Raw genomic sequence first — 12,487 nt, forward strand, 5'->3', positions numbered from 1 at the left:
GGGCAAATGCCCCCAAGAAGGAAATGGCTACCCAATCCAGTATTCTTGCCTGGAGAATTTCATGGGTAGAGGAGCCTGGCGGGCTACTGTCCAAGGGGTCGCAAAGAGACATAACCCAGATTGGGGGCTGCCAAGAACTGGGGTCAGAGGGAAGTTAGGACAGACAACAGGTTAAGGGCTTTACTTTGAAGTAATGGAAACGTTTTGAAACGAAGTAGAAGGGCTGAAATTTTCAAACTTCTATTCATGGATCTGTCTTTCTGGTGATCAGCCCTCATTCAGGAGCCATCCAGGAACCCACCTGGAGTCATCTCATTAAAACAAGATATACTCCTACTGCTATCATCACTATGGAATTTACTAGGGTTTCAGTTCTATGCCAGGTTCCTGGGGCAGAGACCAATATGTATTTTCTATCTGACAATGGATGCATCTCAAAAACATGACATTATGTTTAAGAAGTCAGATGCAAAGGACTACAAACCTTATAATTTCATTTATATGAAATTCTAGAAAAGGCAAGACAATAGTGATAAAAAGCAGATCAGTGATTCTTAGATGCCAGGAAGTATGTGTGGGGGGATTTGAATACAAAGGGATCCAAGGAAACTTTCTGGTGTGATGGTAATATTCTCTTCATAATGGCTACACACACACATATACATATATGTGTACTGGTAGTTAAAACTCATCAAATTGCATATTTAAAAACTGGTAAGTTTTATTGTATATAAATTATACCTAAATAAATACAAGAACCCAAAAGAGAAGGAAGGAAATTGTGCTCAACTGTATTTTTGGGCAAGACTCTCAATGTTGAATTGCATCAAATGTCTTTTACAATTTCTTTGGTGATCATTTAATTTTCTTCTGTGATCTATCAGTGAGTTAAATTTTTTGTTTGTTAGCACTTTTTAAAAAATTTTTTATTTTGAAGCATAGACAGTTAACAATTTTGTGATAGTTTCAGGTAGAGGGACTCAGTCATATATACGTCCTGAGTATATGCTCAGTCACTCGGTTGTGTCTGATTCTTTGGGGCCCCTGGGCTATAGCCCACCAGGCTCTTCTGTCCATGGGATTCTCCAGGCAAGGATACTGGAGTGGGTTGCCACTTCCTGCTCCAGCGGATCTTCCCGACCCAGGGATCGAACCCAAGTCTCTTGTGTCTCCTGCATTGGGAGGTGGGTTCTTTACCACTAGCGCCATGTGGGAAGCCCCAGCCATCTATATATACACATATTCAATGGGTTAAATTTTGATAATAGCTTTCCTAATACTGAATTGTATTTGTTACTCCTTAGATAAACTGCACTTGAATTGCGCTGTCATTCTTTTACTGTTCTGTTTTCTTAATTTTACTATTAATATTTTAATATATACTTTTGCATTCATACTAACGTGACTGTTTTTTAATATAGATTCCTGTGGTATTTTTGTTGAGTTTTGGGATTAGTGTTTTTCTGGCTTCACAAACAGAATTTGAAAACTTTCCTTTTTTATGCTCTGGAAAACTTTAACTGCTAAAAGAATTATTTTTTTCTGTCAAGGTTTTAAAGAATTCACCTGTGAATCTGTTTGGACCTGAAGTGTTTTCTATTTTTTTTTTTTTTTTTGGTAACTCTTTGATAACTTTCTCAATTTTAGGCTTTAAAAATCCTTTTCTGGGGTTAATTTGAACGTTCATGGTCTCCCAGCACCCACTGCAATCAAGTTTTCACATTCATTTGCATAGGGCTCTGAAAATCATCTTTTATGAGACTCGCAGATGTTCAGTCCGAGTTGTCACTCTTAGGGTCTCCAGTCGCCAATGCTCACGTACAGCCTGGAAAAGAAATCGATGTAGAAGCGGTCCTTTCCCACGTTGAAATTTCCGAGTAGGATAAAGCATTTTGTTGTAATGACCCAAAATGTATCTTCCAGAAACTCAGATCGTAGAATTTATCACTGGGAAGGGCATCAAGAAATGATCCGGACTCTGGGAATTCCCTGGCAGTCCAGTGGTTAGGACTCTGTGTGGCACTGCAGGGGCAGAGGTTCGATTCCCCGTCAGGGACCTAAGATCCCACATGGTGCAAGGCCAGGCCAAAACAATAACAACAACAACAAAAACCAGCCTAACTCTCACACAATCTCACTTCCCCTTCTGTTTTTGAGCAAAGAAACCAACCCATTTCTTTGCTTTCCTTGGCAGAAAAATTCCTCAAAAGGATCATCTATGCTCCCTGTCTGTAAGTCCCCTCCTCTTTTTCTCTTTTAAAATCAGATCATGAGGATTTTTTCTTCCACCACCCCACTGGACCACTCCTGCCAAGGCCACCAAAATGTCCACGTGAGAAAAACAGGGATCAGTCCCCCAGCACCTGCCCCACCAGCAGAATTGTCACAGCCCGCCTTTCCTCCTCGCGGCACCCCCTCTTCTCTTGGCTTCCAGAACCCCACACCCTCCTGGTTGTCTCCCTACCTCACCTGCAAGCAGCTTCTTCTCCATCTCTTTCTCCACACCCCTTCCTCCCCTGACCTGTATGCTTCGGTGTAAATGAATATTCCCCAGCTCCTGAGCAGGAGTTGTCCACAGTGTTAGCCACCCTTCAGGATGAAGATCTTCTTTTGATTCAAAGGTATTGAGAAATTGTCTCATTGGTAAGTGAAAATAGGAAAAAAGAATAGAGGGGAGTTGGGTGGAGGGGGTTCAGGATGTGGGGGTCACATCTATCCCTTGGCCGATTCATGTGGATATATGGCCAAAACCAATATGATATTGTAAAGTAATTATCCTCCAATTAAAGTAAATTAAAATAATAATTGTCAAGTGGCAAAAAAAAAAAAAATTATAACATCTAATGTAGCCAGGGTAACTTGGCTTGGATGAAGAACAATTTGCTGGTGGCACTACGTTCTGCCTCAATAAGTTCCCAATATGTAGCAGGTTTGCAAAACATGGGTTCAAACTCTTAAAAGCAGTCATCCTACTTTGGGAAGACACTCTAAGCAAATAATCCTAAAGGGGAAAATACATATCAGTTGTAGAAGGACAAATACAGGTGCTTCATTTATAACGCAAGGTAGAGAAAGAAATGAAAGGGACAGCAGCCAAGGCCCAGCAGGTGGGAGTGGCAGTCAGGCACTGGTTTGCAGAGACCCATCCACAGGTAAATTATAATAGATCTATATAGTCCTGAAATACTATCTAGAGTAAATTTGTGAAGTCTGTGTTAATACTGGAAATGTTTAAATGAAAAGGATTTTAATTGGAAAAAAAGTGGGGCAGAAAATAGTACTTTTTTTTTTTTTTTTACAAAATAGTACTTACATATTGATTGAAGCTGTGTGAAAACAAATCAGTCATAAATATTCATCTGGGAAAAAAGTATTCAATGACAGGCTTTAATGAACGCGGCAGCATGCTGGGAAGTGACAAGAAAAGGGCACAAATATGCAGGAATAGTGTACAATCAGAAAGTCCAAGCTGCGTTCTAGGCTCCCTAAAAGTCTCCTGTAATCTCTGGGTTTGCGGCTGAGGACAAAGACTCTTGAGGGTCTCTTGGACTGCAAGGAGATCAAGCCAGTCAATCCTAAAGGAAGTCAATCGTGAATATTCATTGGAAGGACTGAAGCTGAAGCTCCAATACTTTGACCACCGGCTGCGAAGAGCCAAAGAGCCGACTCATTAGAAAAGACCCTGATGCTGGGAGAGATTCAAGGCAGGAGAAGGGGACGACAGAGGACGAGATGGTTGGATGGCATCACTGACTCGATGGACACGAGTTTGAGCAAGCTCCGGGAGATGGTGAAGGACAGGGAAGCCTGGTGTGCTGCAGTCCATGGTGTCGCAGAGTCCGACACGACGGAGCGACTGAACAAGGACAAAGGATAGGGTGGACGTCCCCATTGGGACTGTGGCCGATGAACCGCCAGAGGGCGCACCAAGCACGTCTCCACGTCCCCGGGCGCCCCGCGGCCGCGCGCGCTCCGCAGGGCTCCGAGGCCAGACAGCTCCCTCCCTGCCGGCCTCCGCCCCGCCCGCCGCCAGGGGGCGCCGCAGGCTGCCCGGCGGCGCGGCTCGCCGTCCCGGAGCGCCAGCGCGGGCGAGCGGCGGAGGCCGGCCAGGCGGCGGCCATGGACCGCTTCGTGTGGACCAGCGGCCTCCTGGAGATCAACGAGACGCTGGTGATCCAGCAACGGGGGGTACGCATCTACGACGGCGAGGAGAAGGTAGGGCTGCGGCCGGCCGGGCCTCGCTCCGCGACCCCAGCTCCCCGGCTGGCCTCGCCGATCGGCGCCGCCCCCGCTGTCCACGCCCGCCCGGCGCCCGGCTCCGGCCCGACTCGGAAACGGCTCCCGGGGGGAGCGCGCGGGCGGCGCCCCTCTCCCAGCCCGGGCAGAGACCCCCGCTCCGGGCGGCACGGCGGACGCGGGCAGGGAACCCCGAGTCCTCGCCCCCGATCGCGCCGGGCAGGCCGGTTCCGCCTTTGTCCCGAGGCCGCCGGGTGCTGCGCTCCCGAACTGGGCGTGGCTTCGGGCGCCGGGACCTGGGGGAACCGGGGGGACAGGGCGGTCCTGGCCGGAGCGGGAGCGGGGCGAACCGAAAGGATTTCCGAAGAGAAAAGCCCGCCTCTCCTGGGACGCCTCGGCCAGAGGCTCTGTGTGTGTGGATTGCTCGTGGTCCGGCAGAGGAGGTTTGATTGTTTTGTCGAGTGATGGAACAGGCCGTGCCTGGTAATCCAAACGTAAACCATAAAGAGCTGTGTTTGCAGATGGCAAGGAGAAATATTACCTGTGTTTCACGGACACGTTAACATTCATTGGAGACTACCGTCATACTACGAACGATCATCCTGTTCTGAATGAAATGTATGAGCTGGAATTAGGGGGAAAAAATTGTTTATCGGCATTTTTAGTTTCCAGAAGTTTTCACTTGCTACCTTGTCCTTCCTTGCAGTTTCCTTAGAGAGAAACTTCCTCCTGTACTTTGGAACTCGTTGCCTGACCCAGAGCTTTTCCTGTCTGTACTTGAGAGTAGCTTGAGGCCTCCTTCCTTCCAGGGCGGGGCTTACACAGCCACCCAGGCACCGCTGACATGCCTGGGGACCCTGGTGCCCTGCCTCCTCGAGGGCATTTTTGCATGTTTCCATTATTGGGTCGAGATCTTTTCTTTTGTTTGGACTTACAAACTCTCTTTCGGAGAAGGCAATGGCACCCCACTCCAGTACTCTTGCTCGGAAAATCCCATGGACGGAGGAGCCTGGTGGGCTGCAGTCCATGGGGTCGCTAAGAGTCCAACACGACTGAGCAACTTCACTTTCACTTTCCACTTTCATGCATTGGAGGAAATGGCAACCCACTCTAGTGTTCTTGCCTGGAGACTCCCAGGGACGGGGGAGCCTGGTGGGCTGCCATCTATGGGGTTGCACAGAGTGGGTCGACTGAAGCGACTTAGCAGCAGCAGCAGCAGCAACTGTTTCCTGGCTTCCTCCATGGCTCAGCTGGTTAATAATCTGCCTGCTAAGGCAGGAAACATGGGTTCAATCCCTGGGTCAGAAAGATTCCCCCAGAGAAGGGAATGGCTACCCTCTCCAGTATTCTTGCCTGGAGGATCCCATGGACAGAGGAGCCTGGTGGGCTACAGTCCCTGGGGTCGAAGAGGCAGACACGGGTTATGGAACTAAACAACAGCTCTTTTTACTGCTTCAATACTTTTATGAACTTGATCTCAAATTGGGTTTGCATCTTTTGCTTGGCATGATTAGCTAAATGTCTTTGTTTTTGTAAACCAAGGTTCCATGTTTGGAACTGTGGTGACTGAGAAGCTTAATCAACGTCCCCTTCCTCAGGGGACTGGAACTTCCCCACACAACTGGTTTTCAAACACAGCTCCAAAGTCACCCTCTGACAGCAGTCTTGCTTTTGCAGATCACGGCAGTTTTGTTCTACCGTAATTCCAATATGCAAATTAGAGACATCTTGGCTAACACACAATATAACTGTAATATCTTTAAAACAATTAAAAATCAAAACTATTAGTAGTTGGATATGAAAAAAAAACCATTGCTGAATCAGCAAATTTTAGTTTTTCCTTTATTTGTATTTCTGCTTGTTTTCGGGACAAGTAGATACAGGTATCAGAGGATTAAGAAAAAAGTTATGGGAAAAACTTAGTTGAGCCTTTGAAGTCCATTCTTTTTTTAAAAAATAACCAATTCTTGTTACTGAAGTATAGTTAATTTACAATGCTCTGTCAGTTTCAGGTATGCAGCACAGTGATTCAATTGTTATATTACAGGCTATTTGTTGTTGTTCAGTTGCTCAGTCATGTGAGACTCTGTGACCCCATGGACTGCAGCATTCGAGGCCTCCCTGTCCTTCACCGTCTCCCAGAGTTTGCTCAAATTCATATCCATTGAGTCAATGATGCCATCCACCCATCTCATCCTCTGTCGCCCACTTCTCCTGCCCTCAATCTTTCCCAGCATCAGGGTCTTTTCCAATGAAGTTATTATGAGATACATAGTTCTCTGTGCTATACAGTAGGTCCTTGTTATTAGTCAAGAATTCGTGACTGTTCTGCAAGCTGGGGGTGCTGCAGGAGGGCTGTACGGGTCTTGGAATCGAAGCAGAGCTCTAAGGCACTGTGGTCCCCAGGCCAGATCTGCTCAGTCACTGCTGAGCCTTCTCGAGTATCACCTAAGGCCAACCTGAGTCCCAGGGGCAGTCTTGTGTCCTGGCTTCCTCCCTCTGCTGGAAGGTGTCCAGATGGCCCATGGTCTGAGGACTCCAGGAAGCTGCGCATCAGCTTCCATATGTGAGCAGGAGCCCTTTCAGAATCTCTCACTTGCCCCCTCGTCTCAGCACCGCAGTGCAGACCTCCCAGCCTTCTCAGCTTTCCACTCAACCCATTCCCCCAGCCAGCAGGCTCAGGGCTAAGACCAGTGGGTGCTCTCTATTCAACCTTGTATCTTCTGGCTCTTTGTGAGTGTGAAATACATTAAAGCAAGCACACCTTGAATAGACATAGTACCTACTATGTGCCAGAAGCTTTTCATAATTTAATCATCTCAGTGGGCATATGAGGTGACTGTTTTACTGAATGAGAAGAGACGTCTCAGAGGTAACAATTTGCCTAAGATCCGCTGAAGTAGATTACCAGAAACGTGTGTGCTCAGTTGAGTCCAACTCTTTGAGACCCTATGAACTATAAGGGACCAGGCTCCCCTGTCCATGGGATTTCTCAGGCAAGAATACTGGAGTGGGTTGCCATTTCCTTCTCCAGGGGATCTTCCCGACCCAGGGATTGAACCTGGGTTACCACAGAGCCAGGGGTTAAATCTCTGCTGATCAGATTCCCAGAGCCTGTGCTTTATTCACGGTGCTGGAGCGCTTCAAAGCACAGCAGTCACCAGTGCCAGCCGCTTTCTGTCCTAATGTGTATCTTCCACATGCAGTGTGTTTATGAAATAGTGTATCCTCTGAAAATGAGGACGCCGAGACCTTCAGTGGGTGGTTGGGAAAACTGCAACCTGTCCAAGGTCACCCAGTTGGTAATGGTGGAGCCAGACCATTGCTCTTCCCACCGCCCAGGTGCCTTTTGCTTGTTTATACAGGCACAGTTTTCATGGGCTCCTTATGACCGGATAATGTGTTGTTTTCGTAAGCGTTGTAGACAGGTCATTTGTTTCAATTCACAGAGGCGTCTGTTAGCCTCAGCTAATTTAAAAAGTAATGTAAGAAGGTTAGTGGTGTGTAAGGTGGCAAGTTGCCAGCTTATACTAGAAGATTTAGAAAATGTATTTTCTTAAGCTGGCTATTTCACTTTTTAGGAATTTCAGGTCAGTTCAGTCGCTCAGTTGTGTCCGACTCTTTGCGACCCCATGGACTACAGCATGCCAGGCTTCTCTGTCCATCACCAACTCCTGAAATTTGCTCAGACTCATGTCCATGGAGTCGGTGATGCCATCCAACCATCTCATCCTCTGTCATCCCCTTCTCCTCCTGCCTTCAGTCTTTCCCAGCATCAAGGTCTTTTCCAATGAGTCAGTTCTTCGCATCAGGTGGCCAAAGTATTGGAGTTTCAGCTTCAGCATCAGTCCTTCCAATGAATATTCAGAACTGGTTTCCTTCAGGATTGACTGGTTTGATCTTCCTAAATTTTAGGAATTTACCCTTGGGAAATAGTCAGGGATGCATAAAACTATAAAAACTATAATGAAATGCACATGTGCATATCAGCAATATTATATGTATAGATAGATATAGGCATATCTCTCTCTCTGTGTATATATAGATATACATAGGCTTTCCAGGTGGCGCTAGTGGTTAATGCAAGAGTTCGATCCCTGGGTTGGGAAGTTCCCCTGGAAGAGGGCATGGCAACCCACTCCAGTATTCTTGCCTGGAGAATCCCATGGACAGAGGAGCCTGGCGGTCTACAGTCCACTGGGTCACAAAGGGTCAGACACGACTGAAGCAACTTACACAGCACATAGCATATATATATAATTTATTATTCTGCAATATAGGGAAAAATTGGAGGCAATCTGAATGTCCACCATGGGGCTTGGTTAATTAAATATGGCATGCCCTAACCAGCTTGAGGAATGACTAACAATAGGCTGCTAAGGGAAAAAAGCAAGTTATAAAATTATAAATAGCATGGCCTCATTTTAAGTTTATATCCACACATCCTAGCTGGTCTAATTATGAATGATTTCATTTTTGTTTTCAGACTTAAAAAATTGTTTTCAACAGCATATTACTTTTATGACAGAGAAATGTTAAAACAGTAAGAGCTTATTCAGCGAATGCCTAAGTTATTTTCACTACTAACTTTTAAGTAGTTGAAATTATTCTAGCTCTGAGTGGTAAGCACAAACCAGCCTAAACTTGTCTGTGGGCTTGAGCTCGTAATCCCTTGCAATCCCTGCAGCCAACGATTATTACGCAACGTCTTCACTGAGGGCAGCAACGCTTGTACGCATTGCGTGTGCGCATTGCTCCCCCCGTAGCAATGAAACGTCCTCTGGCTTCAGCTTTCAACTCGCAGCCTGATGCTTGGATTCCAGACAGATAAGGTGCAGTTTCTTAATCAGGACTATTAGGCAGTTATGCTGTGTAATGTGGCATCAGGTACTCTCAAGCTGACAAAATATTTGCTTCTGGGAAAGGGCAGTCTCACTCATTGGCAAAAAAGAGATGTTTAAAAGTAGCTTAACTCAATCATTTGGTTTTGTGTATGCCACATTAACCAAAACATTCGAAGCCAGACCAAAATAGGTGCCAGGAATGAGTATGTGTTACTTCAGATGTTACTTCTCTGAGATGCTGGAGTGCTTGGTGGAGTGCTCTCTCTCAGAGTGTCTTCAGCCAGGCAGTGCAGGTTTCTTCCCATGCATGCTTGTTAACCATATTATTTAAAGTCGCCAATGTTAAGATATTAGTAATACAGTCAGTCGGAGAAGGCAATGGCACCCTACTCCAGCACTCTTGCCTGGAGAACCCCATGGATGGAGGAGCCTGGTAGGCTGCAGTCTATGGGGTCGCTAAGAGTCGGACACGACTGAGCAACTGCACTTTCACTTTTCACTTTCATGCATTGGAGAAGGAAATGGCAACCCACTCCAGTGTTCTTGCCTGGAGAATCCCTGGGACGGGGGAGCCTGCTCGGCTGCCGTCTATGGGGTCGCACAGAGTCGGACACGACTGAAGCGACTTAGCAGCAGCAGCACCGATACAGTCAGTGTTACTCTTAGAAAATAATTTTTTAAAACTCATGTTAAAAAGTATTGGTTATGTATTAGGAGAAGCCCCTGGTGGCTCAGATGGTCAAAAATCTGCCTGCAATGCAGAAGACCCAGGTTTGATCCCTAGGTTGGAAAGATCCCCTGGAGAAGGCAATGGCAATTCACTCCAGTATTCTTGCCTGGAGAATTCCATGTATTAGAAAAGGACTTCTGACAAAAAAAGTGTTTCTGCTTATGTTTGATTTAATAAAAAATAATTTATATACATTTCAGAGTTCCATGAAGTCATATATACCTGTAACAAATTCCTTTGTCTTTTCTTATTGAATAAAGTTATTTTAAGATGGGTAAGCTGAAAGAAGTAGCTTGAGATAATCAGTATTCCTTACCCATAAACAGTTACTTTTGGCACATTCTGTCTGTGTGATTGTGCACGTGTGTGTGTAACCATGCTATGTGTGTTGCTTCCTTCTTTATTCATATCAAGAGTATCTTGTAATATATTGTCAAGTGCGTATATAAGTGCATTTATGTATATTTTTACTTAAGAATGATATATAATAATGTTCTAATTGGTTATTTCAGAGAAGGCAATGGCACCCCACTCCAGTACTCTTGCCTGGAAAATCCAATGGGCAGAAGAGCCTGGTGGGCTGCAGTCCATGGGGTCGCACAGAGTCGGACATGACTGAAGCGACTTAGCAGCAGCAGCAGCAATTGGTTATTTACTTGGTATACATTTTTAACCACATTACCTTAAACTCAAAAGACTTATTATTTGTAATAATCTGGACCCTTACTAAAATCCTTTCCTTTGAGTTTCTATTTTACAAATAAGATCAAGCTTGTATCTTTTGAAATAACTGCTCCTCAAAAGGATATGAGCATGTCCTACCTATGGCCAGTTCTACTCTCTAGCAATTAGAGTGAATAGACGCTTCCAATGTATTTCTTGCTTTCGACACAAATGAAGAGGTTTGGCTTTTCAGTCTTTTTGGGTTCCAACTCCAAAATTTGTTTATTTATATAATTTACAGTGTATATCAAGAACCCACCCTACATGTTCGTTAGTCACTCAGTCGAGTACTTTGCAAAATACTTCCAGTGCGTAGTAACAAATTATGAAGATTAAAAGTTTGGTTCTAAAGACCTAGCTGGCTTTTTTTGTGATTGTGTTATAGTTTTTAAAAACATTTTAGCATTTGTATTTCGCATGAATGACACGATTCCATGATAAAAAATAAAAAGTTGAAAGTCTCCCTTCCCATCCTAGGAGGGAGACTTTGTCCCCCTGTGCCCCCTCAGAAGTCACCAGTGCTTCATTCTAGAGTTATGCATTTGTGTTATCCACAGGTGTTCATGTAAAGTACAGTCTTTTCCCTGTTAAAGTATCAACTTATACTGTGCATACAAAGTTCTGACACTTTGCTTTTTTCACTTAATCTATGTAGAGAATCTACCATATTTCATTAATTCTAAATGTACATTCCCCTCAACCCCCTTCCCCCCCACATACATTTTAACAACTCTGGAAGCCAGATGTATCTTATAATTAATGGCATCTTGCTGCTGCTGCTGCTGCTGCTAAGTCGCTCCAGTCGTGTCTGACTCTGTGTGACCCCATAGATGGCAGTCCATCAGACTCCCCTGTCCCTGGGATTCTCCAGGCAAGAACATTGGAGTGGGTTGCCATTTCCTTCTCCAATGCATGAAAGTGAAGAGTGAAAGTGAAGTCGCTCAGTAGTGTCCGACTCTTACCGGCCCCATGGACTGCAGCCTACCAGGCTCCTCCGTCCATGGGATTTTCCAGGCAAGAGTACTGGAGTGGGGTGCCATTGCCTTCTCTGAATGACATCTAGATTTTATCAAATACAATAAATACACAAAGAGTCTCCTCCTTCTTTTTAATGACTAACTTGTCATTCCTTGTGTGGATGTACATTTCCCTGGTGATGGACATTTAAATTGTTTCCTATCTTTTGCTTTTAAAAAACAGCAACGAGTGCGTGTGTAAATTCATCAGTGGGATACATTTCTAGAAGGACATTGATTGGATCAAAGGGTTGGTGTATTTATATTTTTGATAGATGACGATACACTGCCCTCCAGCAATGTGTGTAAATGCTTATTTCCCCAACTTGTCAGCAGCTCAGTGTCACTGAACTTTTGAACTTCTGCCCATCTCATGGATGAAAAGGGTAGCCTGGCGTTCTCTCAATTTGCCTTTTTCTTATCATCAGTGAGGTTAACCATCAGTTAACGTGTTTAAGAGTCATTTGTAGTTCCTTTTCTGTGAACTTTCTGTTAATAGTCTTTGCCCATTTGTCCAATGGATTATAGAACATTTTCGTACTGATTTGTAAGAGTATTTTATATATTAAGGGAGACGTACATGTTTGTCTCTGATGTGAGTGACAGCTGTTTCTTCCAGTCTGCCGTCTTTGCTCTTGATGATTTTTGCCGTGAAAAATGTGTGTGTGTGTGTGTGTGTGTGTGTGTGTGTGTGTGTGTGTGTGTGCAGGTGAACTGTTCCATCTTTTCCTCTAACGCTTATGGGTTTACTGTTTTTCTTAGAAAGATTTCCTCCCCTCCGAAGTGATTTCAAAAATTCTCTTATGATTTTTCTAGCTTTTATAATTTTTAACTCAAATAATTTTATAATTTTTTAAATACATTTTCAATTTTTTAACTCTGTCCAGAATTTATTTTGGTACGTTGTGTTAGGTATAAATCCTTTGTTGTTTTTTTTT

The 12,487-nt window shown here is 44.7% G+C and overlaps 1 protein-coding gene across 1 annotated transcript in view; it reads left to right on the forward strand.

The window, feature by feature from the left end:
* Positions 1-4,068: 4,068 nt before the first annotated feature.
* Positions 4,069-12,487, forward strand: part of VPS36 (vacuolar protein sorting 36 homolog) — a 31,857-nt gene continuing 23,438 nt past the window's right edge. Inside the window, exon 1 of the mRNA XM_015098092.4 lies at positions 4,069-4,215. Coding sequence (XP_014953578.1) covers positions 4,120-4,215 — 96 coding nt within the window. The 5' untranslated portion in view covers positions 4,069-4,119. The remainder of the gene's footprint in view (positions 4,216-12,487) is intronic.

The sequence above is a fragment of the Ovis aries genome, chromosome 10, assembly GCF_016772045.2.
Source record: "Ovis aries strain OAR_USU_Benz2616 breed Rambouillet chromosome 10, ARS-UI_Ramb_v3.0, whole genome shotgun sequence".
NCBI classification, from domain to species: Eukaryota; Metazoa; Chordata; class Mammalia; order Artiodactyla; family Bovidae; genus Ovis; species Ovis aries.